This window comes from Solanum tuberosum, unplaced genomic scaffold, assembly GCF_000226075.1.
Source record: "Solanum tuberosum cultivar DM 1-3 516 R44 unplaced genomic scaffold, SolTub_3.0 scf00037, whole genome shotgun sequence".
NCBI lineage: Eukaryota > Viridiplantae > Streptophyta > Magnoliopsida > Solanales > Solanaceae > Solanum > Solanum tuberosum.
The window spans coordinates 2,451,310-2,479,130 of record NW_006238961.1 but is presented as its reverse complement, the minus strand read 5'-3'; the positions used below and the strand labels follow the sequence as shown (position 1 = coordinate 2,479,130).

The 27,821-nt window shown below is 34.5% G+C and overlaps 1 protein-coding gene across 2 annotated transcripts; it reads left to right on the top strand.

The window, feature by feature from the left end:
- The first annotated feature begins 5,848 nt into the window (after positions 1-5,848).
- On the top strand, positions 5,849-24,283 carry LOC102581697 (ATP-dependent DNA helicase Q-like 3). 2 transcript variants are annotated; one of them, XM_006342329.2, is made up of 20 exons: positions 5,849-5,950; positions 6,372-6,536; positions 10,739-10,846; positions 10,974-10,981; positions 11,069-11,152; positions 12,445-12,585; positions 12,671-12,705; positions 13,534-13,617; positions 13,851-13,939; positions 14,577-14,729; positions 14,809-14,905; positions 15,094-15,097; positions 15,198-15,347; positions 15,446-15,538; positions 15,636-15,701; positions 15,811-15,944; positions 18,410-18,504; positions 18,629-18,756; positions 23,437-23,543; positions 23,652-24,283. In XM_006342329.2, the coding sequence occupies exons 2-20, from the start codon at positions 6,386-6,388 to the stop codon at positions 24,109-24,111; spliced, it is 2,187 nt and encodes a 728-aa protein (XP_006342391.1). In that variant the 5' UTR covers positions 5,849-5,950; positions 6,372-6,385; the 3' UTR covers positions 24,112-24,283. The 2 variants fall into 2 exon arrangements, with proteins under 2 accessions (XP_006342391.1, XP_015162022.1); XM_015306536.1 differs by lacking the exon at positions 5,849-5,950 and adding an exon at positions 6,125-6,239.
- The last annotated feature ends 3,538 nt before the right edge of the window (positions 24,284-27,821 follow it).

Here is a 27,821-nt window from a genome sequence, read left to right as displayed (position 1 = left end):
TGCTGGAACGTGGCAACCGATCCAAGTTAGTTATGCCGGAACGTGGCAACCGATTCATTCAACACACCACAATCACAATCACAATCACAATCACAAGTATATCCTCAATATCATACAATTAAGTCATGATTTCATGGTAACCATCATTCATCTATCTCATTTACAACAAGTGTGATCAATAATGCAACATTCATGTACATACATGTATCATAATGAAGCAAGAACAAACATACATCACACAATCATAGAATCACAACCATCACCTACCTCGAAACAAGCTTGAAAGCCTAAGAAACTTGATCCTTCCTTTTCCGAATTCGTTCCGATTGTTCTTGGTCTACAAACAATCAATACAATACGGGAATCAATAAACAATCACTAATTACCCAAATTGCTAACAATTCTATGAACCCTAGATCATACCCATGATCCCAAGCACCTAAAATAGGGTTGTTTCCACAATAGAATATAGATCAAAACCCTCCCCCATCGATAATGACCCATTCTATTATGTTCTACGGATCGAAAATGGATTCGGGGAGTGAAAAACTTACCTTTAGCCTCAAGAATGGTGGAAAACTGTCAAAAGTCGCATGGAGTTAGTTCCTTAGCTCTAAAAATTGAAAAGTGCAGAATAAAGTTGTTTAGGGGTTTATTTACGACTTTAAGTTGCGTCTGGCCCGCCACAACGGCCCTCACCCCGCTTCAGCGGCACCGCCAAAGCAACCAAAACCACCGCCAAAGCGGCTCGCACAAAACAATGAGCTATTTGAATAAATCCAAGACCCCCATTTCACAACACACCTTTAATCAACAACGCTCAGAAAATACCGTTCACGCTAAGATCGATTCCGGGAGTTTTACTCACCTGAATTCAATTTCGTAAAGTCGTACGGATTTCTTAATGACTTACCTAACTACTAATGTAATAAAAATCATAAATAATTCACCCCGATTGTTACCAGATTTCCCTACACCTTAATGACTCTGATTCGTCCAAATCTGGACTAGGTTGGGAAATCTCAAGTTACTACGAAAATGTTTTCCGACCCAAAATTTTCTCCGTTGGCTTTTCTATAACGACGGAACCCGGTCGTTACAGAAAAGTTGCTACTTATCAAAATAAAGTTGTCCACTACCATTTGGGGTTATGATATATCTAATTTAAAAAAGGATAACTAAGTCACATATTTCTACAACTCTTCTTTCTCGTATTTTACTTCATATCAAATTTTTTTATTTTGTAATAAAAATTATTTTTAGTCTATTGCTCATATGGCCTACTAGTTGAATTATTTTTTCTTTAGCCGTTCACAATGGACTATGGCACCAAGCCTAGAAGGAGAAAGTCTGTCGTATAGAAATTGCAATTGTCTTAAGTACCCCTAATTCAAAAGAAATTTTTCAAAAATGATTATAGTTTAGGATTAATTAGAGATCTATAACTATAATTTGCTTGATTATGAATTATATCTACATGTTTGGGGGAGGAGAGAAGCAAGCGATACTAGAAGATGGAGGAGTGAGGCGGGCGAGATCAGGGAGAGAGAGGAGAGAAGTTGAATGCTTGTTGTATTCATTCATTGTATCAGGTTGTATCACCAATACAATTGATACAATTAAATTGTATCAAAATGAAAATAGTTGTATTAAAAACTATTGTATTTTAGCTACATGTTAGGAGGTGAAAGGCAAGCGATATCGAGAGAGGAAGGAGAGAGGATGAATACATGTTGTATTTGTTGTATCACGAATATAATTGATATAAAATACGAATACAGTTGATAAAAAATAAAAATATAATTATTTGAATACAATTGATATAAAATACAAATCTCTCACCTATATTTGTTTAAATTTAATTGATACATAATACAATTGACACAGAGGATGAATGCATATTGTATTCGTTGTATCAAGTTTTATCACAAATACAATTGATACAATTATTTTGTATTATTTATCAAATATAATTGTATCAACAATACATTTGTATCAACGATTACAATTAATGCCATTTGATTATTTACCCATCTGAGTCTGATAGAGTCTATTTTTCTCTTTCTTCAATAGAAAGGAGGGGGTCAATTTTCTTGTAGAGTTGTATACACAAAAATGCCTCTACGATTGTTCAATTCTATCTTTTTTCTATTATTTATCTTTCCTTTCTCTTTAATTTATCATGCGAGATAGGACAAGCTTTTATTTTGTTATATCATCAGGGTAATGATACATGAACCTTCTAGTATTTTGCATTACATATCAAATATAATTGTATCAATTGTATCAACGAGCACCGTTGATAGAATATAAAGTGTCATAATTCAGTTGGTACATAATATGTATACAGTTAACACATAATACAAATACACTTGATATGAAATACAAATATATTTGATATATAATACAAAATACAATTATCGTATTATATGAAATGTTTTTTGGGCTACACTTGTTTAGGATTGAGAAAGAGAAAGGGGATGAGAGAGAGGGCAGCGAGACAGGGGGCAATGGGAGAGATAAAAGAGAAATTTTCTCTAAAATCCTGCCTATAGCTGGTAATTATTTTAAAATTACGGAGAAGGGCCTAAAATGCCCCTCAAGTATTTGAATTGGTACAAAATTGCCCTCCATCCACCTATCGGTCCTAAAATACCCCTGACGTCCACCTTTCAACTAAAAAATATCCTTATGTCTAACGGATCACACTCATTAGGTGGATGGAGGGTAATATTGTATCAAATCTCATAGTTTAACGGCATTTTAGGCCCTTTTCCATTAAAATAATTTGAAATTATTTAATATATAAGCTCACATGATTGACTTGATTTTGAATTTCATAGTAAATTTAAAATTATAAAAAGGTTAGGCATCTACTCTCTAAACTACTCCCTCCCATGGCCTTCACTTCCTATCTCTTCCAAAAAAAATTCTATTTGGATCCTGTCCACAATTTTAATTTTTTTAAATTTATGACAAACAAGAGAGGAAAAAAAGAGGAAAATAACGATGCATTCATATAGAAATAATTAGTTCAATAAAAGATGACTTAATCAGGCAAATATGTACAAATATTATATTTTTTTGTGTGTATCCAAAATTTAAAATAAAAGAATAAAAACAATCATTTCTTTTATCTCCACCCTCATCCCATCATGACAATAATACTAATTAAAAGAATATAAATATGTGAGTTCATTTCAAGTTTGAGTCCCAGATATCCTAATTAAGAATAAGAGATTAAAAAAGGAATAAAAGAGAAAATGAACAAGACATTTGTATAATTGAGAGAATGTTTTATATTAATGAAAATAATAATATTTTTAGATGGACAATCAATCGGGGTAAGTATGGATTTTAGTTGGATCCCCATTTATGAGTTGAGTTACGTTATAATATACTGGGATTGATTTAAAATAGGCCAATAGGAAGATACCATGAAATTATTTTTTCAATATTATTTTCAAGTGTATCGGGTCAAAATATGAATCATAAGTGGTTTTATAGAAAAATAGAATTTTTAAAAATATCATTTTTATTATTTATTTGAGAAGGTTTAAATTTGGTAATCACGTTAAGCAATATAATAAATAAATATTTACTAATTTTACTTTAAGGGAACTATTAAAAATAAGGAAAATATGAGTCAAAGGATTGACATCGAGGGTATTTTTGAGCCGAAAGGTGGATGTCATGGGTATTTTAGGGCCGATAGGTGGATGAAGGGTAGTTTTGTACCAATTCAAATACTTGAGGGACATTTTAGACCTTTCTCCATTAAAATTATAAGAGAACAGGGTAAAAAATGACCTTAACCTATTGGAAAAGGTTCAAAAATACCCTTCATCCAACTATTGGGATAAAAATGCCCTTTCATCCACTTATTTGGATCAAAAATACCCTCAAGGTTAAACTTAAGTGTCAACTTACCCTTCCTTTTAATAGAAGATGATGTGGCATAAATAATTTCTTAAAATTAAATATATAATATTATTTTATTGATCCACATCTAACTACATCCAAATTCATTTACAATTATACCCACTAACTCGAAACTCATTTCTAAATCCACAAAGCCAAACAACCTCTGGAGCTTCTCCATCTGCCCCATTCCGCTGCTCTCCACCGCCACCGACAGGAGACGTATCAGCGATAGTTTCGGGGTGGCACTCGCTGCTTTTCTCTCACTCACTGGCAGCAGTTTCAGCCGCCATTGAACTGGATAATGGCGAGAGAGTAGAGCGACAACGCGGGAGAGATAATAGTCGCCTTCGCCATCAAGGACGCGAACGGTTCCTCAACCTTGTTAACAGTAGAATACATATGCCAAGAGGGTGTAACAAGATCAACATTTCTGGGGTCGATGCATTGTTTCAGAAAGCGTTGAGCAGATTTCGATCAGTTTTGTGCTTTCACGGCTAACATTTTTTGAGAAACTTTTGATAATACAAGTGAATAATACAAGCGAATGGTGACTTACCACATTTTATCTTTTGCATCTGCAAATAAAAAATCAAACCCTAATTAGATATAGATTTTTAGTTTTGGCCAAAGGTGTAAAATACCTCTTTTAATCTAATTTAAAATGAAAAGAGAAAAGAGGATTGCAACCATACTAATCAAAACGTTAATTAAATCAGTGGGCGATGCAACAGAAGTGAGTGACATTGTTATAATCAAGATGGATATTGGTGAAACTCCAAAAACATAAATCTGTTTAATTTGTTGGGACATTAAAAAGTAGATTTGGGTTAATGGGTATAATTGTGAATGAATTTGAATGTAAGTACACGTGGATCAATAAAATAATATTATATATTTAGTTTTAAGAAATTATTTGTGCCACGCCATCTTTAGTTAAAAGGAAGGACAAGTTTACACTTAAGTTTAACCTTGAGGGCTCGTTTGGTGTGAGGGATTAGAAATAATAGTGATGGGATAAAAAAAAAATTATGTTGTTTGGTTGGCAAGTCCGGGATAACTTATCCCGGGATTAATAATTAGTACCGGGATAAGTTATCCCTCCCCATGGGTGGTATAGTAATCCCGGGATAACTTATCCCTAGATAAAATAGGTAAATGACAAATATGTCCTTTTAAATCCTTTTTATACATCATTTTTTACATTTATGTATATTTACATTTTTTTTAATACCATGTATAATAATATTTACTACTCCTTATTTTTATGATAATTATACATATTTTTCTATTAAAAAATTATACTATATAAATATAATTTTTATTTATGAATTTATTTGACTAATTCTTATGTTTATTTTATTTTGATTTCTCATAAATTTTCTTCTCTTTAATAAACTTAAGAGGGAAGTTCTATTTTTAAGCTAAATAAGAAAAAAGTTATATTTTTAAATACACATGGTACTTATCATGGGAATACATAAACAAAAATATTTAAGTTAAATAAAATAAAAGTTTTATTTTAAAAAATGAATAACTAAAGCTCACAAAGAAATATTTAAAAAGTTTAAATAAAGTGAAGGGTAATTTTGTAAACAAACAACTTGTTCTTAAAATTTATCAATATATATTATTTTGAATATAACAAACCAAACACTCAATAAGAAATAATCTCAGGACAACTTATCCCATCATAACTAATCCCAACATAACATATCCCAACATAACTTATCCCATCATAACTCATATTCAAACCAAACGACCCCTGAGGGTATTTTTTATCCAATAGTTGGATGAAGGACATTTTAATTTTTTTTTTCAATAGGTTAAGGACATTTTTGACCATTTTCCGAAATTATAATGATTTATGGTAAATACATATAACATGTTTGCTTGTTAAATTTCCTAATTCAAACTACAAATCAAACCCCCCCAACTTCAAATTCCCAAATTTCATCTCATTTATATACTCTGCGCTTTCCCGGCAAAACCCTCTGTTCGGTTTCTTTTGCAGGAGTTATCTTTCAAGGTGTAGTTTCATCTTATGCAATTCATCTTCTAATCATCTTTACACTTCAATAACATTGTTCAAATCAGGATTTTTATTTGTTTTTTTGTTCCGATTTGTTACTTCTTTCCTTAAAATCGCTATAGAATTTGAATGTAATGCTATTTTCTAGTTCTTCTACTAGGCATTGCTTGAATTTTTCTATTTCACTGACAAATTGCGTGTTTTCTTGCGTGGGTCTGTCTTTATCTGGTTGTTTCTTCGAGCTGTTTGTTGAGAAATTCGGGTTATTTCAAAGTTAGAATTTTGGGTATGTTGGGATATTTATATTTTCTTAAAAATTAAATAAGTTGGTGTTTGTCACTGGATTGAGGGACTATTCCGCTCTAGCAATAGTAGTAAGATGCAAGACAAGTAATTAAACCATTGGGTGTTGTTGCAGTTTTGGTGGTGGAAATGAACAAATCACTATTACCATTGCAAAGTAATTGTGGACGTCAGAAGAATGTGATTGGGAAGGAAGCTTTAGTCAAACTATTGAGATGGCATTTTGGACATTCTGATTTCAGGGGGAAGCAATTGGAAGCTATTGAAGCTGTTTTATCAGGTAAGGTTCTTTACATGTTGTTCACTGCCATTGTGTATTATGAAAGAGTAGGTGCCAGAAAAACATGCTATTTGTGGTACGATTTAATTAGTTATAAAAGCTCTACCTTTTCTTTTCTGCTGGTTAAGTAAAGAACGTGGGATGTAGTGTGAATCCTATTTTAGATTTTGTTGGGTGAATACAATAAAATATAATCAAACAGAATCCAAGCAGCTGAATACTTATTCCAGAAGTGTTTATTCGACCTAATTGTACCATGTAATCTTTTAAGAAGCGTTCTGAGTGAGTTATTCAAGCTCCATGCCTTTTCTTTTAATTTACTTTGAATCAAAAGTCAAGCAAAATCAAATACAACACCAAGTCCAATTATTTATTTGTGTTTGTAGCAAAAAAGTAGTTAGTTTATCGGAATCAAAGTAAATAAGATAATAATGGAATTCTCTCTGGTGACAGATAATCTAATTTTCATAAAGACTCTTATGTCCACACCCCAATCGTCTCCCCTTCCCCCTCCCAAAGGACTATGTGTGTCACGACCCGGGAGCACCCCCAAGTCGTAACAAGGCGTACTCGACCCCGAAGGGGTCTTATACAAGCCACATAGTCATTCATTGCATTCAATAATGAAAATAGTGCGGAATAATAAAAAAACTTATTTACATCCACACATTTAAACTTCTTAAAACAACTTTAAAAACACACAACGGAAGTCTAAGTCTCGCATGGCCATCTTAGACACAAACAAAGACATAAGTAGGGACACGACCCTTTACAATCAAAACAAAACTAAAAGTGTCTATTACATGAACAAAAGAACTTAAAAGTCTTATCCTCGAATCCATGAGGACATACCAAGTCTTGGAGGAAAGCAATCCAACACTTCAAACTAGCTAAGAGGGATCACTTGCCGGAACCTACACTTGTAGTAAAAACATGAAGAATATGGGTTAGTACACAAAAATGTACTAAGTATGATGACCATGCAAAACATGCTTTAAAAGGGACATTTTAGTTAGAAACCATGCATTATGCCACCTTTTTGAAATATCATGAACAATAGCATAAAAGACATACAAGACAAGCATAACATCAAGTAAGTCATAATATCACCTTTAAACAATATCAACATGAAAACCTTTACCTTGGACCTTCACCTCAAGAAACCCTTATGCTATACCTCGTGCAATGTATGGATGGCGTCCCATACCACCATCCATACTAAGGCACCACATTTAGGTCACTTAAAGTAACTTATCATTCCTTTCTTTCACCTTTGCACAATATTCATACATAAGAGGTATATCATTAATTAAGACATGACAAGGGAAAATAACTCGTAATATAACCCAAGTATAACATGCATAACATATTAAGCATTTAAGAGCCAACATTCTTTAATAACCTCATTTAGGGTACATTCATGTCACAGTCATTAGGATTTAGAGAAACTCACTATGACCCTCTCCAAGCCGACTCGTGCAATGTATAGGTAGCATCCCATACTACTACCTACACTTTGTAGAACCTGTCAAGAAACCATAATGAAATCTCACATGAAGGGAAGTAAGCATTTAACCGACATAGACCATGAGAGCTTGTCATGGAATCCGGTGTCATGAGTCCCCACACCGAAAAGAGGTGGTCTACTTGCCTAAGGAAGACCGGTATATATAGCTTAATGGATCCACTAGCTTCCTATGCGGGCACATAGTTTATGGGATAAGGTAGACGATCATTGAAACTCATGCCTAACTGTCGGGGGAGTTTCCATCTAACCAAATCCGCTCGGTGCTTAGCCTACATTCCCATAGAATAGTTCATTACTTTGACATCATCACACATGAAAGGGTGCCATAAGCCTACCGATTCAAGGTACATTATTTAACACATGAAAGGGTGCCATAAGCCTACCGATTCAAGGTACATTATTTAACACATGAAAGGGTGCCATAAGCCTACCGATTCAAGGTACATTATTTAACACATGAAAGGGTGCCATAAGCCTACCGATTCAAGGTACATTATTTAACACATGAAAGGGTGCCATAAGCCTACCGATTCAAGGTACATTATTTAACACATGAAAGGGTGCCATAAGCCTACCGATTCAAGGTACATTATTTAACACATGAAAGGGTGCCATAAGCCTACCGATTCAAGGTACATTATTTAACACATGAAAGGGTGCCATAAGCCTACCGATTCAAGGTACATTATTTAACACATGAAAGGGTGCCATAAGCCTACCGATTCAAGGTACATTATTTAACACATGAAAGGGTGCCATAAGCCTACCGATTCAAGGTACATTATTTAACACATGAAAGGGTGCCATAAGCCTACCGATTCAAGGTACATTATTTAACACATGAAAGGGTGCCATAAGCCTACCGATTCAAGGTACATTTAGGAAAGCTCATTAACTCCTCTTGAAAGGGTGCCATGGGCCTGCCGATTCAAGTCTCATCATTAACCTTTATGGAAAGGTGCCATAGGCCTACCGAATCCAAGGTTCATTACTTATCATTAATGGAAGGGTGCCATTAGCCTACCGATCCAAGGATTCAACAATCAACAATATAATCATTTATACAAGAAAATGATGCATAAGCCCTACCAATTCAAGGTATACTTTATATTGAAGAATCCTTCATATTATATCATCAACATTCATGAGTGTCATCAACACATCTCTGGATTTCCATACATCTCATAACTCAAACTTTAAAGCATCGATTCATCAATTCTCCATAGTTGGACATTTTGTCAAACACCTTGAAGGCATGTAATGGAATCAAAGAGCATGGAAAATAGGGTAGTAATTATGCAACCAAACCAGTGAACAACCTACAACAACACCTTTACATTCATAACATGATCACATTATCTTCATTGAATTCTCATTCATATAATGTCATGATAACACTCCAATTTCTCATACTATGCCTTTAAGGCCATAAGCCTCACATACCAATACACCAACAATACACCATAAAATAAGCATGGGTAATGACATACTTCAACAATCTAAAGACCTTTAAACAAGTTTGATTCATATACATTCATTATCTAGCAACCCACTTCATAAAGGCATAAACTAGGAATAGAGAGAAATCATGGGTTCATGGAGTATTTTCGTCATAAATCATCATTTAAACACTAATACAATCATAATAAGTCATTAATAACCATTTGAAAACGTTTGAAGAAGGAACCCATGAGTTAGAGTGAAAACCTAGATTTTGAAGAACTTGAAACCTTTGAAAACTAACTTGAATGGACTCTAGGGTGAAAGCTAACCCTAGATGAAGGATCACCATACCTTTGCTATGATCTCTCAAGAAATTTGATGAAGAAAAACTTGAATCCAAAGCCTAGCTCCCACTTCTTCTTCTTCTTGAGTTGGAGAGAAATATTTGAGAAGTGAGGGAAATGTTTTTAGGGATGGGAATGAACTAATGATATATAGGAAATAATATATGTCATTTGGAAGAAATGGTCCAACACTTAGAAAATATTTTGGGCGGATGAACAGTAAATGAACAGTAATTTAGCTACTGGAATTTCCGTTTTCTGCCGGACAGACTTTACGAAAATGGGCATAACTCCTTCGTCCGAACTCCGAATGAGGTGAAACGAAGTGCGTTAGGTAGCTAACTCAAAGGGCTTTCCATGGATATATTATTGGCCACCCAAATAATTTGTGTGCTAGGAGATATGACCCTTCAAAGTAGACCCTCGAAAAAGGCTTCACTTGGAAATTTCGGATTTTGATACGGTTGCTCTAAAATTTGGGTTAGACCCATTTCCCACTCAATTTGACCCCCTAAACAAGAATATGAAGTCGGATTTTCGAAAAACGAAACGGATCTTTTTATATACAGCTAAACAAGTTTCCGGTAACTTCCGAACCACATTTTTAAGAACTTTTTGGGTCAAATTCAAATATAATCATTTCATTAAGTTCTCGACTCCAAACTCACATGTAAGGCTCTAGTTTCACTCTATCATTTTCCGAGTCGTTACAATGTGCATCTAAGAGATCTTTCATACTGTGCCGTATCTCGAAATTGGTAAATACTTATGACCAACAACGAGAAAATAAATGTTATAGCTAAATGGTGATGGGTAATATCACTCAGCCATAAGCTTTGTGTATTGATAATTCTCCTTTGTGTTAATAATATCTAGCAATTATGTAGGAAGGGATTGCTTTTGCCTCATGCCAACTGGTGGAGGGAAGTCCATGTGCTATCAGGTCCCCGCTTTGACAAAACCAGGAATTGTGCTTGTCGTTAGTCCTTTGATAGGTGATTTCTGTTATCTTTGTTTGATTTTACCTTATAACGAAAGCATAAGCTACACTATTTTTGCGTTTGCTTGGAAATTATAGGACACATCATTGACTCCTTTCATCGGTTTGTCATTTGCTTTCAGCTCTCATGGTAAGTACAATATAAGAATCTTGCTTGTAATCTTCTGTTTATTAACTGTCATAGTTTTATCTTCTAACTTTTCCTTTTCTTGCTTAGGAAAATCAAGTTTCAACATTGAAAGAAAAAGGGATTCCTGCTGAATTTCTTTCTTCAACCCAGACAGTTCAAGTGAAAAACAAGGTAAATTGGAATAAGTTAATATTCTATAGATAAATTTCAAGTCTACAACTTCTGAAGCATGGCAAAATTATTGTGGGATTAGTGGTTAATAGTTGATTTCGAAAATACTCTTTCGAGATAGGCCATGTTTTATCTACAATCTCAAGCTAGTTTCATAATAGTCAAACAAGGCTGTTAGTAGACTGTATGGGCCCTTTATATATTAGATGACACTGGAGAAAAGAGAGGCATATGCGATACTTCTATTTCTGATATTTTATTTAGATCAAGAAAATACAGGTGAAGATATTAAGTGTTGCAGATTTCTTGAATACTTTAATCAGCATGGTTGACAGGGATCAGTTTCTTCCTATACCATTTGCCTAGATATTTGATCATTTGATAACTCTGTGGAGTTTTATCTATCACTCCCTCCATCTGAACTTACATTTAAACACTTCCTTTTGGGATATGCAAAGATGATTGACACTTAATTTCTGGAAGACCAAGATACACAATAGTAGTTTATATTATGTAATTGAGTAATTCTATTCAATAATAATGTTGTGATGTTTAACCCCCTTACCCTGACCTGTCAACCATTGTTTTTATTTTTATTTTCTTTCTTCTACAATATACAAGACAATTATCTTATTAATGGCTTGTTTGGTCAAGTTTCTAAAATGAACTTATTTTGAAAAAGTGTTTTTTAAAGTGCTTTTCAAAAAAGTACTTCCGGTAAGAAGCAGTTTGTGTTTGACCAATTAATTGAAAAAGCACTTTTGAGCAACAAGTAGTGTTTGACCATGCTTTTAAAAAGTGCTTCTAGATGTATTTTCTCAGAAGTGTTTTTCAAAAAAGTACTTCAAGGGAAAAACTACTTTTTTGGCTTCTAAAAATTAACTTTTGCAACTCCTCGAAAGCACATATTTTCTCCCAAAAGCTTGGCCAAACACCTCAGTTTTTAAAAATAGGCACTTTTTGGGAAAACTAAGCTCATTTGGCCTCCCAAAAGCTTGGCCAAATAAGTTTTATACAGAAACAATTGTAGATGTTTTTGATTCATGCTAGTATTGTCTTTTGGCAGCTTCTGTATCTTTTTAACTTTCTTCTTGTAAATATGGTTTTCCAGTACTATAGGTAGTACTGGTTTATAATACAAATCTGTAAGATTCACTATATAGGTAGAAGAGGTTCAGTCATCAACGATTTGTAGTGTGATGCCAGATGCTTGTAAATGTATTTCAAATTGTGGCGAGAAATGCGAGGGTCCAACATGTCTATAATTTTGCATTTTTCCTTTGAATCTTTAGATATACGAGGACCTCGAATCTGGGAAGCCAGCTGTAAGGTTACTGTACGTGACACCAGAACTAATTGCAACATCTGGATTTATGTCAAAACTGACAAAGATTCATGCCAGAGGATTGTTAAATCTCATTGCCATTGATGAGGTTTTACTCCATCTCTTTGCTTATGTCAGAAGTTTCTTTAACTATGTGTCTGTTAATATTATCATTTTACTTTAACAAAATCCAGGCACATTGCATCTCTTCTTGGGGACATGACTTCAGGTGCCTTCTCAATATATGATGGTTGTGGTTAATTTACTGCACTTCTGTCCTTTTTGGTTAACATTGTTTATTTTATGGACATATTTTAGGTTTTATCCATGGTTCTCTGAGCTTGTAAACTAGAATAATTTTCTTTGAAAGCGATAGTATGTTCCAATTTAAAATATAGATTTTAAGAGCACTTTTCTGGAATGTCCAGTGGCAATGTACAACAACAACATACCCAGTATAATCTACACACAATTAACGGAACACAAGAAACACAGGTGGTAACAGAAAACGGAGAACAAGAAACCACGAGAATAGTGCTAATACCACTGGTAAGAAAGCAGGTACATATACGTTTCCCAAGCCTATCCAGCAGGAAAACGAGAGAACGTACACCTACCAACTAACCTTCTACACTATTCTGCGGCCTCCAAACCCTCCTATTGTATAAAATGCCTGAGAAATCTCTCTTCCTTTCTCATCCTCAAATTTTGCATTTACAAGTGTGTTGAAAAAACAAACGTGACAATGGTCACAACATATAGTGTTTTCCTTGATGCTTGCGTTCTAGTTACAAATTGACTCTTTCAGATCCTAAGGCACACTAGGTTTACCGATATAATGTGCATATATACTCCTGTCAAGTGGGATCATTAGCTTGATATTACACTTGCTATTGTTCTATCTACCTTTAAGCTATATTGAAGTTTTTGTAAATAGGAGTCGTCCTTTGTCGTTAGTTTTTCTACTTTTAACTTCTTCTCTTTGCTTTTTTTTTTTTATACGTTTATGTCTTCGATCCTTTCACAATTCTCTTGGTTTATTTTTTTCCTCATTTAGGCCTAGCTATCGGAAGCTTTCTTTACTGAGAAGTCATTTCCCAAATGTACCAGTATTGGCTTTGACAGCAACTGCTGCTCCTAAGTAAGTTTGGTTATGTGAATTTTCTTGAGATGTAAGGAATTACAATTTATACGTCAATGGAGATCAATCTCATTGTAACAGTGATTGTGTGTTATCTTATAACTTCCCTCTGCCTTTTTCTTTCCCATTGCCAAATATACTTTTGATGATTTTCGGGTTAACAATTCCCTGCAGCTTATTTAGAAAATAATCGTGATTTATTCGTTTTCTCGGACATTTTCCTTTCTCTGCAGAGTTCAGAAAGATGTGATAGAATCACTGAATTTGCAAAACCCTCTAGTCCTGAAATCATCATTCAACCGGCCAAATATCTATTATGAAGGTCAGGTCTAAGGATCTCCGTTCCTTGATAAAGTGCAAATGTCTTCGTATGTAATTGATGAGCAGCCAACAACTAATCCATTTCTTAAACTGGCAATTCTTAAATCTATGAGGAATCAGTTGCAGCAATTTATAGTAATGAGTATACAGTAACCAATTTTATTTTTTTTTGCTTTTCCTTATTTGAATCCTGTTCTGGCTTTTAAAAAGTGAGGGGAAAGGGGATGTTAAGATAAGAAGACAGTTACTGAGAAAATATTGCTTCAACATGGCTTCATATGATTCTGTAGCTTTTTGTTTGAAATCATGTGGACCAAATTCTCTGTAAGTCTAATTTGTTGCATTTTCCTTTGTATGTTCTATGCATCTGTGTGTATCAGATGAAGTATCTATGGTCATTTATATGTACTAAATTCTGGTGAAATCATTGTATCCTATTACCTTTAACTAATCAGGTTATGTACCCATATCAGCCATTACTCTTTGAATTATCAGGTTATGTACCATATCAGTCATCACTATCTTATTACCTTTGACTATCCTATCACCTTTGGACCTACTTCTAACTATCAGGCTATGAACTGTATCTGTCATCACTCTTGCGATTACATACCTGATCATATATCTCCATTTTGCAGTTCGCTATAAAGACCTTTTGGATGATCCATATGCTGACGTGTGTAAATTACTAAAATCTTGTGGAAACGTGTGCGCCATTATTTATTGCCTGGAACGTACTATGTGTGATGATCTTGCGATCCAACTAACCCGCAGTGGCATTTCTTGTGCTGGTAATGAGTGGCTCAGTTAAATTCCATGTAATTTTGTCTATGATATGTTTTCCTGAAATGTACATTAACTTACTACTAGCATATCATGCTGGGCTGAATAATAAAATGCGGAGCTCTGTCTTGGATGATTGGATTTCTTCAAAAATACAAGTGGTTGTTGCAACTGTAGCTTTTGGGTAAGAGTTCTCTGGCAGAAATAGATAATTTTACTAGCCACTAAACGATGGATTCAAGTAACATATTTCTCTATACTCTCCATTAATGTCTGATACTGGATGTCATGCCTTTATCTATTTTACTGCCTCTGGATAACAATGGAGTATCTGAGGCACAAACAGCTGTTGAGATCTTGCTTCCGTTGCAGGATGGTATGCATTTTCTTGATTCAGTTTTCCAGGATAACTTGTAATAGCAATTCTTGACAAGGATTATACAGAGCTCATAGTTTTCTTTATTTTATTATAATAGGGTATAGATAGAAAGGATGTCAGAGTGGTCTGTCACTTCAATATTCCCAAATCAATGGAAGGCTTCTATCAAGAGTCAGGTAGAGCTGGACGCGATCAGTTGCCTTCCAGAAGTGTACTGTATTATGGAGTGGACGACCGTAGGAAAATGGTTGAATCACCTGTCACCAGTTGATTTTTCCTTTGAATCTTTCTTTCTCAATCTTGCTTCTAAATTTGAATAAGTCACATCTTGTAAGCATATTGCAGGAGTTTATTTTAAGCAATACTAAAAGGAAAAAGGATGAGTCCTCAAGCTTGCAAGATAAATCTTCGAAGAAGTCCCTGGACGACTTCAAACAGGTCCCATTTTATTTTATTTTTGTAAAATCATATATTTCGGTTAGCTTTTTATACATTATAACTAACATGATTCTTCTTGCCACTGATATACATTCAGATGGTTGAGTATTGTGAAGGGTCTGGTTGTCGTAGGAAAATGATACTTGAGAACTTTGGAGAGATGGTATATTCAGTCATCATTGTTGATACTTGATAGTCCTTTTTAAATAGTAACTGTGAGATGTTGTTTACCTGCTTATGTCATCTCATGGTTGTGTTGTCTTTAAAAGTAGGTACCTGATTCTTTATGTGAAAAATCATGTGATGTGTGCAAGCATCCTAATCTAGTTACAAGTAACTTGGAGCAACTTAAAACTGCAACTGCTTTTCGGCAGAGAACTGGATCTTCAAGAATATATATGACCAGGTATTGCATTCATCTTACTACTGAAACATGGATTACCACTTTAATTGAGATATGCTGCATTGCTCATCATCTTCCCTAAATGCTCATTGCTTCATTACGTGTCAAATATTATTACAAAAAGGAAATATGCTTTTGCAGTTTGCTTTCTGTTTTTCTCTTTCCTTTTACAGAATGGTCGCGTAAGATGCTTGCTGGAGTTGAGTGTTTTATTATATCAGTCAGTGTTTTTATAAAATAATGAATTAAATGTGAGAAGTGGATGAACATGGGTTTTATTAGTTAGTATATGAAGCAATAAGTCTTATCAGTTAGAGATAATAAAATTCTTTACTTTATCAAAAAAAGTCTTGTCAGTTAGAGATGAGTATTTACACGGATCCCTTCCTTTTGATACTGAGTGTCATGCCTTTTGTGAATGTTAAGATGTTGAGAAAGGTGTAAATATGAGCAAATTGGACACTTCCTATAGCAGTGGCAGAGACCATGCCAAGTTGGGAGATGAACAAATTGGATGCTGGGAAAAAGAATTATAGAAGGCTGTGCCCTTTTTTGTATGTTTTGGTTATTTTATGGAGAGAAAGGAGAGTAGATAATTTGAAGGAGTGGATAATTCAACATTAAGAGTCAAAATATTTCTTATTTTACTTGTACTTTTAGTGTAAAGAGGTTTTCCCATGTTGTACAGATAATTAGCTACACTTTGGGTTGTCCAATGCATACTAGTATCCACACCACTCACTTTTGTATAGCTACACCTATTTGCTCTGATTCACTGAATGACACAAACAAGTGGGAAAATATGTAGATTACCAGTAATTCCCTTTTTCCCGTGGACAGCAGCATAAGAATCCATCCAAACAACTGAAAATTTGAGGACATCTAGATTAGTCGGTGTTTCATGTCAAAAAAGTGGCAACACCACTAATTGATTCATCCCCCAATTGCGTACAGGTTATGATATACATAGTGGAATATGTTGGGAATTGAAGGGTGAGGTTACCAAAGAGATGCTTCTATGGTTCAAATTCATAAGGAGAAGGAAGAGAAGGAGAGCATGAGAAGTAACTCCTTGGGCCTTATCTGAACAATTTGGAAAAGAGGAACAGAAGAGTATCCAGGGATTTAAAAATAATTAGGAAGAGATTAATGGAACCTTTTTAATTGTATTCTTTTTACATTTTTGGATCACTTATGACATTCCAATCACTGTTTTCTATCATCTTTGTTGTTTAATGTATTTCGACTATCGCACTATTTTGTTGTTCTTGTTCCTTCCTATAGGCTTTGCACTGCTTCCTTTGTTAGTTGCTATGTTTTCTACACTATTTTCTTCTTCTTTGTACTTGGATTTGCTGCTCTTGAGCAGAGGGTCTTTCGGAAACAGTCTCTCTACCTCCACGAGGTAGTGGTAAGGCCAACGTACACTATACCCTCCCCAGACCTCACTTATGACATTCCAATCACTGCTAGTGGTTGGATATTCTTAGAATATCATGTTGTACTCTTTGTATGCGGGATTTACCCATTAAGTCAATTTCTCCGGCATGTTAAATCAATTCAATCCTTACATCTTGATAAGAAAAGTGAACAAATGAATGAAACTGAGAAAGTAAAAAGGTCCAAAGAACCTAAGTTTCTCTCTAGAAGTTAGGAAGGGAAGGTAGGGACTGAGGAAGATACTGAAGAGACGTTAAGTTGTTTCATTAAGTAACCTGAGGTCTAAGTGCTAATTTTCTTACATGTTTTTGATATGTGTATAACTTGGAGTGCAAACCTGGGTTCACAAATTTATCTTTCAGGAGATAGGAGACAAAGTTTTTTTTGGTTGATAAAGTAGGAAACGGAAGTTGGGAATTTAAATCTGGGTCAGGAATTTATAGCAGGAAAATAAGGCACCTCACACTTTCAACACTATCTAGAATGGGAAGCTAATTTGAATGGAAATATATACTTTTGAAAAGGTAACATAACATATAACAAATATGATCTCATGGAACAAAAGGTAGAAACAAAACACTACTTGTTAAAGACCACCCAATGGTCGAGTCACTAGATTTAGTCTACTGCTTGCTCAATAGCTCTAGGAAATGCACTACCCTGGGATACTGCTACATGTACTGGAAACTAGAACATCAACTTTGAAGCGCCCTGTCTATGGTGTCGTTCAAGAGCACTATAAGATGCATACATAACAATATCTCCTATATCCTCTAATCTATTACAGATGAAGGCAAAACAAATCATAAAAGAACTGTGCACCTGACTACTTTGTTTCATGTTCTAGTGAACATCGAGTTTAATTTACCTCAAATTTGCTTACAATAGCACCTGATTACTTTCTTTTATGTTCTAGTGAACATCTAGTTTGAATTCACCTTAAATATAAAAATTGTAAGCTTTTCATGAAACTATGGAGCTGTTAGGCATTTTGGGAATTTTCTTCTTAAGTAATATATTGGTTTCAGTGGTTCAAGTCTCAATGCCGGAGAACAATTGTCAGAATTTTGGAACCGTGATGATGAAGCAAGTGGATCAGAAGAAGATATATCTGAATCTGATGGTATGTACATTGATTATTGTTGTTGTAGGGTCCCATGCACTGAAGCCACTTGGAAGTTTTGATGTCATGTTGTTTGCCTTCATTGATTTTCATTCTTGGCTAAGTCGGAATTACTTATAATTAGATGCTTTGGATGCTGCAAAGAATGCCGCTTCATCAAAAACATCCGCAAAGCTCAGGCTGCAAGATAAAATGGATTTGCTGCAGCGTGCAGAAGAGAACTATTATCAGAACAAAAGCCATGACAAGCAGGTTGATTTTTAAAGTTTTTTTGCATAGACAGGGTGTTTTTAGTTTACACGTTGTATTACTTTTCATACACTGGGTCGCATTATGATTTCACATTGCGCTAAAGTCAAGTCATCCTTTTATGAAGAACTTGGAATCGCTGCATAGTTTTTGCTTGATTTTCTTTTGATTTAAAGTTATTATATTTGGATTTTCAGTAATGGAAAGGGAATTAAGTGAAAAAACTGATCAACATGTGAAATCCATCTTTGCTAACTCTTTATCCAGCTAGGTCCATTCACTAATTTATCCACTCTTTCTGTTCAATTTATAATTGGAAGAACCCATCAAGGGATGTAGGAATCACTGAATGGGTAAGTGGCCAAAACCTTGGACTATGTAATGTACTTTTGCTGTTGGATTATGGACGGGATTTTTACGAGAGGTTTCTAATCTACCCTTGTGTGATTCCTGTTGAAGCATATGCTCGGGTGGGTGGGTGGGTAGGTGCAGGAAGGTTCATTTTAAAGCGGACTCTCCATTCATGAGATAGAGAAGATCACCAAGATTTGCAATTTGCTGCTGAATTTATTCCAATTCCAAGAGCTTGGATCCGATTTGTACATCTATACCGATTGAGAGCTCTCATATTGTGAATGATGAGCATTCTCAATATTATGTCTTAAAGAGGACTCGAACCTCAACGCTCTTTAGCACGAGATTTTGAGTTTCTCGTGTATATCATTTCACCACCAAGGCATCTTGAAAATGAATCATATGCCCGAGTTGGACATTCAATTGCTTCGACTTGAACTATCCTGTCCTAATATATATAAAAAATATGGACAGTCAAACCTATTTCTTGATTCACTTAAAGAGGTGAGTAGGGTCCCAATAGAGATATGTAAGTATTCCTAATCCTAAATCTAATGTATGATGTAAGGTCCACATGTAAATATAGTATCTATTTAGGTAGTTCCGAATGATCCCTTCTCATCATGAAAATGTATATAACCCTATTCTGGCTTGGTCCTTTGTGGGATGAACTTATAATCATGGAGTCAACTAGGTCATCAGAGAAGCTCATAACCCTAGCCCATTCCCATTTTGGGTGGAACACCCTAGAGGTTTGGGGTTCGCGCCCAGGTAATGGAGAAATTTCTGATAGGGAGCCCCTTCCTCTTCGTGGGCCTTATGCAGAGCGAATATGGATTAGTTGGGCAAGTGAGTTCTGGATACCAGATGGTTTTAACCAAAAAAATTAAAATGCTATAACCGAAGAAATTATATCTTTTTGAGTAAGATAACAATTTATTCATCAGCATTCAGTTCCAAGATGATACTGTCAATCAAATCTGTAAAAAAAATTACTTTGTGTCTGAGTCAAAAAAATCTACAAGTGATTCTACATCTTTTTTATAGTTCTCTTTACACTGGAATTGAAAAGACGAAAAACAATTCAACTTAATTCTTTGTTTGGAACTACTTCTATTCTCAAAGCATCTATTATTATTTTCTTTCCACAAAGTCCACCATATGCATGCTGGGCATTCTCTACCACCTCTTATGTCTGTTCTTTGTTTTAATGTTGTTCCAGCACCATAGTAGGTCCTTAGTAAGTTAGTACTTTGGCATCACCCATTGGATCTCAGCTAAGGCAAAGAACAACTGCCACAATACATCAGTTATTTTGCGATGAAGGAAGAGGTGACTATTAACTTTTCCATCTCTTGGCACAAAAACCACCTGGAACTTAACCGAATTCCCTCTTTTTTATAATAATTCATGAGTCAACAAGCTTTCTTGATAACAAGCCAAGTAAACAATGCCACCTTGTAGCGAGCTTTGTTTTCGAGATAAACTTCCATGGCCAATCTGGGGTGTGAGCTGATTCTGAAAACAAGGAATATGCAGAACTAACTGAGAATCTCTTCTTGTTTCCTCCATTCATGTAACTGATTCCTCAGCATTCCTGGAACCATGAAAAACCTCCCGTGTCTTCAGCATTTCAGCCACCCTTCTAATCTCCTAGTCATGTAACTTCTGAAAGAAAGGTTCCATACTCTAGAACTCCATGCCTCTTCTAATGTAGCCTTAGATATAGTTGAGCAACATAAATCAGAGAACGAAGCCTTAAGAGGATCATGCCCTTACTAATTTGCTACTCCAAAAAGACATTCTCCTTCCATTACCAGTTGTGAACCCAATGTTCAAAGCATATCCCTCCTAACATTTCCTAATTGCTTTCCATATGCTTGTCTCATATGAAAAATTGACTGACTTAGTAATCCATTGACTTAGATGCCAATTTTTTGAATAATCACCCTCTTCCATGAGGAACTGTCTTCTGTATTAAATCTCCATAGCCACTTTCATAAAAGATTATTGTTGTGCAATCTGAAGTTTCTGGTGCCAAGCCCCCTTCCTTTTTGCTGGATTTACAGATTTTAACCCAACTAAATGAAAACATTTTAGTGTCTTTGCAAAAGAAAGTTCCTTCTCAAGGAGTCCAGTCTTTTTTCCGCCTTAGCAGGTAGGGAAAAAAGGGACATAACATATGTGAGCAATGCATCCAGAATGCTATTTATCATTATAATCCTGTCCCCCAAAGACAAGTAATGTGTCTTCCATCTTGGTAACCTCTTCTCACATTTATCAATCACACCATTCCATATCTCCATGGACTTTTTCTTTTCTCCTAAAGCCAATCCTGAATATAATGTAGGTAGTATTCCAGTATCACATCCCAGAACACCAGCCAGCACAAGAAGATGTTCAATCATATTGACAAAATTAACTGACTTACCCAAGTTGATATGAAGGCCAGATACTGCTTCAAAAAACTGTAAGAATCAGTCGGATCACCCTTAATTTCTCAACCTTAACTTCACAAAAGATTAGTGAGTCCTCAACATAGAGTAACTGAAAGATCTCCATACCATCATTCATGTTATTTATCTAAAAACCTCTAATCCAACCATCAGCACTAGCCATTTTCAGCATATTGTTTAGACCGCCCATTGCAATAATAAAGAGGAAAAGAGACGAGGGATCCCCTTGCCTCAACCCCCTTTGGAAAGGGGAAAACCCTCAGGGGTTCGATTTCTAAGGATTGATAATATTACAGTTCTGATGCAGAAAGAAATCTATTTTAGCCATTTTGTAACAAAACCCATATCCTTTAGGATCTGAATAAAGAAATCCACATCGACATGATGATAATGCTTTTTCTACATTCAGCTTGCGCAGAAGCCCTGGTATCTTACTTTTCTATCTAGTGTCTACTGTCTACTACCTCATTTGCTAGCAAGGCAGCATCCATGATTTTACCTATCTTTTATGAATGCCATTTGTTACTTATCCACTAATTTCTCCACCACCATTTTCTATCTCTCTGAGGAACTTGGATATTTATCTTATATACATCTCCAATCAGACTAATTGATCTGAAATCTTTCAGATCTCTTGCTCCATCCTTCTTAGGTATTAAAGCCACCACATAAGTAGCATTGATTATTATTTTTTTCAAAATATTCTTGTGAATGGAAGTTTTCCAAGGCCTGCATAATATCCCCTTTTAATATCTCCAGCAAAATTGGATGCCCGTGGTGTAGTCGTCAGGTCCAAGAGCCATGTCAGCGATTCACATCTTGATACTATTCAGCACTTCAATATCCTCAAAAGGCCTTTCTAGCCAACTCTGCTCTTCCTCTGACAACTGGAAGAAATTATATTTAGAATCTTCTATACTTTTAGGTCGTCCGAGCAATGGTGACTTCTTACTCTCTAAATCTAGTTTTGATAGGAAATACTGCTAAAAACAGATGCATTGAAGCATTTCTCCCATGCCTTTTTAACACTTTCTGGAGCATTTAAACATTTTTTTGTATCTGTAACCAAAAGCTCTATTCTTTACAGAGACCCTAGTCTCTGCGCCAACATTATTCAGTCCTACGATTCATGACTTTAAAGACCCTCTAATTTTCTGTAACTTGATATTTTGACTTCTCCCGTTCCATTGAATTTCCCCAAGGTAATATTAAATTATATGTCCACTTTGTTAATACCTTTTTAAACTGTCCTTGTTAATCTTCATTTCTGCTGGTCAATGTGTCATTGTTGAGGGACCATAACTGAAAGCAAGCTTTGCTGCCAGAAGAATCTCCAACTGTGTTCTTAGATGTACTTTCTCTAAGTGGTCTGGAGTTTACATGATGAAAAAACTGAAATATGCAGTCAATCCAACTGCTCCTTTGTGCAGTCCCTTAATTGGTAGAATCTCTAAATATGTTAAACCTTTTGTAAAGTAGAAGATCTACATTGTGAGATGCTTGTGAGCTTGTCTGTCCTAATTGTTAATTTCTATCTGCTTAATGTCTATTCCATTATGAATAGTCGAGGTGTGCGCAAACTGGCCCGGACACAACTATCATAAAAAAATTGTTTACTCGATTGAGGGAGAAGGGTAAAGATGAGAGTTTCATTAGTTTACTCCTCTTATGTGGAATATTAATGATTTTCTCTGGGTTTTTTTTGGTTATGAGGATATATCAGGCTCTCTAGTCTTACTTCTTTATCAAATGAGGGAAATCACCTATAACCCTCCTCTTCCACTTCCAACTATGATAGCTATTTTAACCCCAACCTAATGTGGCTTAACTAACATTTGTCTGCATGGCCTAATATTTTGTTTTACCATAATAGGTCAATAAACTTGACAAGAATGCCATACCTGAAACACTCAGGGAAGCTGGCAAGCAGAGATTGCTGAATGCAATAAAGCAAAACCAGCAGATGGTCAACGATTCGAGGTATGACATTGCTCTGTATTATCTTTCAGACTTTGTAGCTAAAAGGGTTTCTTCTCACATAAAACTCTGCTCTCTCATCACCTTTTATACTTTCTGTATATTCTCCAGGATTGACATTGATAAATCCGTAGTTTTTCTTGAAAATGAATGTTATAAGAAGTATGGCAAAAGTGGAAAGTCTTTCTATTTATCACAAATGGCAAGTACAGCTAGGTGGCTTTCTACAGCAGGTCCTATGGAATTGGTGAATAAGCTCAGCAGTTCTAGTACTGCTCCTCCTCCTGAGAATGTAACATCCATAGCCGACTGCACTCCAGCATCATCAAATCTTTCGGTGCCTGCAAAGGCTAATCACGAAGAAGTTCATGACAACGCTGGACCACAAGATCCAATAAGTTCACCAGCCTCACCCATACATGGATCTGCAAGTGCAAAGTTACCACCCATCCTGTCTTTCTCTCAGTTTATCAACAGCGGGAAGGCAAAGGAGAACCTTGCATCTGCATCAAAGAGGCAATCACCCGATAGAGGTAAAAATAAGTTAGAGAAGAGGATGAGATTTCAATAGGATTTTGATTCTTGAGAAATCTGACTGCAGATTTTTGGCAAAGGAAATCCCTGTATATTAGCACAATTTTAGTGAGTGTTGTCATGGTATAAAAATTCTAAACGAATTTCTCTACTTTAAGCTAACATTGAAAACCTTTTTGCTTGTTAAAAACAACATAAAAAATTCCTAATCACTAGACCTTAGCCTGGAGGTTTTGAGCCAGGAGAGACATAACTGTGTCTATTTCATTTCTTACTTGTTTGTGTTAAGAGGGTGGTGATCTTTGAATTTATTACTACATGCTGCTGATGCACTTACCACATGAATATTAATAAAAATAATTAAACCATATAGAAGGAATGAACTAATACAGAATGAAATTGAGAAATGTAGACTTGTGAATAGAGCATATATTAGTGCTTCTCTAGAATTGAACCCCTTCTTTCATAAAATGCTACTAATTCACTATTTCGAAAGTTTCCATTATTCACCTTCCATCCCATTTTGACATGATGGGTAGAGAAGTTATTTTCTACAGACTCGTAATTCATGAAAAATATTTTAGGTTTGAAAAATATAAGGTGAAAGAAGCTTGGATAAAAAATACTAAAAGGAGAGATATATTGACAGCAAAAATAATAAGAACCAAAGCAAAAGAAGAACATTAGTGATAAATTGAAGAATAAGATTATGAAAAAAAAAAAATGATAATAAGGAGCAAATAAGCTACTCCAAGCTAGAATCATATTCTCCCACAAGACAGAAATTGCTCAACTATTTGTTAACCTTCTGCCTTAATCATCTACCTCCATGTTTTTTAATTAATCTAGAATTATGTCAACAATGAATTGTAGATATGTCTTGTCAAATCACTTTCCCTTATTTCTTTTTTGTCTATTTCTACATCTCCTTAGACCTATGACTGTCAACATTCCGCACCTCCTCATTGGGGCATCTATGCCCCTCTTCACATGCCTGAACTATCTCTATATCATTTTTTTCATCTTGTTAATCAAAGAGATTACTTCTACCTTCTCTTGTATATCTTCGTTTCTATTCCGATCTCTCTTAGTATGACTGCACATCCAATTAAATATTTTCAGCTTCTGAACGCGTTAGTTCTTTACTGGCAACACACATCCATACAACATGATTGGGCAAACAATTGACAATAAATTTACTTAGGGGTCGTTTGGTAGGAGGTATTAGGAGAAACAGTCAATGTATTATGTATGAAATTATTTAGTACTATGTTTGGTAGAATTTTTGGGCCTAAGTATAACTAATTAGTTATATACCCTACACGGTATTATAAGATGCATTACTAATACCTTCCATTTGGTGGTATTAGTAATACATTGGATTTATTATCATGAGATTATCTATGTAAAGAAAAAAATATCCCTCAAATCATTTTATTTATTTTCTTGATTTTATGTTTTATATTTGTATTAGAAAAATTTATTTAAATAAATTAGCTTTCAAATTTTATTATTTAGAGAGAGTTGTTTGTTAATAAATAAATGCAATACATATCAATACAATATTTAAAATGTGAGTTCTTTAACTTTTACTAATTGAAAAGGAAAATATATCACCACATGACGTTTGTGATCTTAATTTAATATATTATTTGTCGATATATATGTGGTTTCTAATTATTTGTATTTTGAACAATTAATAAATTGCATACATATTAAAACTGCAACTTGTAATTTTTATGTGTAAATGTAGATGATTTATTCGATTTTACTATTGTTTACCGTCTTTTCGATTTTAAAGTAGATAGTCTATCTATTCTAAATTGAAAATTAACGTTTTTTAAGTGATTAATTTATTAAGATAATAATTGTTTACCCTCAAATAATTCAAGTGAAAAATAGCAAACATGACAACAAAATTGTTTCTCCTAGCTAGTTAGAAGGTCATAAAAAAATAATATTGTTCCGGCAATTATCTACCTTGATCGATTACATAAAATAGAAAATCTCATAATAATGCAAGGGTATAATTGGAAAGAAGCATTTTGTAGAGTTTTAATCCAAACACAAGATGAGATCAAAAGCAATGAACCAAACACTTGATAAAAAATATACCTTGCATTACTAATCCCAACACTACTAATCCCTGCATTACTAATTCCTGCATTTTTTCTACCAAACGACCCCTTAATGTACTATGTAACTAAAGTGAAAGAAAACATTAAACTACTAGTTTTAAGTTAGTTCAGTAAATAAGTATCATATTGAACTTTAATAATACTATTTGTTAGAGGCGTATCTAAGGGGGGTCACCGGGTTCACGTGAACCCATGGTCCCCTCCCGAGATCATATATAGTAGTGTTATATTTTAGAAAAATATTGAAATATAGATGTGTGAACCCACACTTGAAGTATCACATAATGCGATTATGACTGGGTGCACCTCTCTCCGCGAGGTTAGAAATTTAAATTTTATATTTATCTTGTTTTAATTTTCTTTCTAAATGTCGAACTGATCAAATTTATATCAAAGATCAACCTTTTTATAACAGTACACCCATCATCTCAAAATCTTGGATACACCTCTGCTATTTGTATAGTTAAAGGAATTTAAATGTTGTATGAACGAGATAATAAATTGAAGAGCAACTTTTACATATAGGCTATAGCAAACACAAAATTCATATTTGTATGCTATAGCAAAGTTTGCATAATTGCGCTCCATAACAAACATAAATATGTATAATTCGCTATACATATACAAAAGAAAGCAGTTGTATACAAAAGATCAATTGTATAATCTGTGTATGTATAAAACGAGAAAGAGAGAAAGGCAAAAGAAAACTGGGCAGGAAAATATTTGTATTGTATAATTATAAGTGTATAGGACGAAGATATATGTATTTGCATGTGTATATACAATTTTCTCGCGCTTTATACAAACAAAAACGCAATTTATACAATTCTGTTGTATAAAACGAGAAAGAGTAGAAGCGCAATTTATACATTTTGTTTCTGTTTGTATAAGCGAGAGAGGCGAGGATGGCGAGCGAGATTTGGGAGAGTGGCGAGCGAGATCTGGGAGAGGGGAGAGAGGGGAACGGAAATATATGTATATATACAATTTCTTCTCGCTTTATACAAACACAAACGCATTTTATACATTTGTGTTTGTATAAAAGCGAGAGAGGCGAGCGAGACTGCCACCACACGAGAGTGGCGAGCGAGATTCCACCAGGGAGAGTGGCGAAAATAGCAATAGTTTGCTATAGGGTACAATTAAATCAAAGTATATTTATAGCATTTAATTTGAATTAGTAGTTTGCTATTATATATAATTTTCCCTAAATTGAATTATGTCATATATTTGAGATGAAACTAGAGTGTGTTGTAAGTGGATTTGGTTCCTCTGCATTTCTCTTTTTTCTATTTTCTTTAAGTTCTTATTTGGAATTGAGACACATGACATAGTAAAAAAATTAATGGCTAAAATTTAATTAATTTGATCAAAATTCTAATCACTATTTAAATAATTAATATTTCATGAAAAAAATAATATAGCCTAACTTCTAGCAACATATTATATAACTAGATATAGGACCCCGTGCCAGCACGGGGCCCAATATATATATATTTTTAAATTTTAATTTATGTCATATTATGGAATTTGAGAAGTTATTGAAATTTTTATATGATTTTAAAAATATTTTAAATTGTTAGCTATAGTGATTTGTAGTACTTTTTTT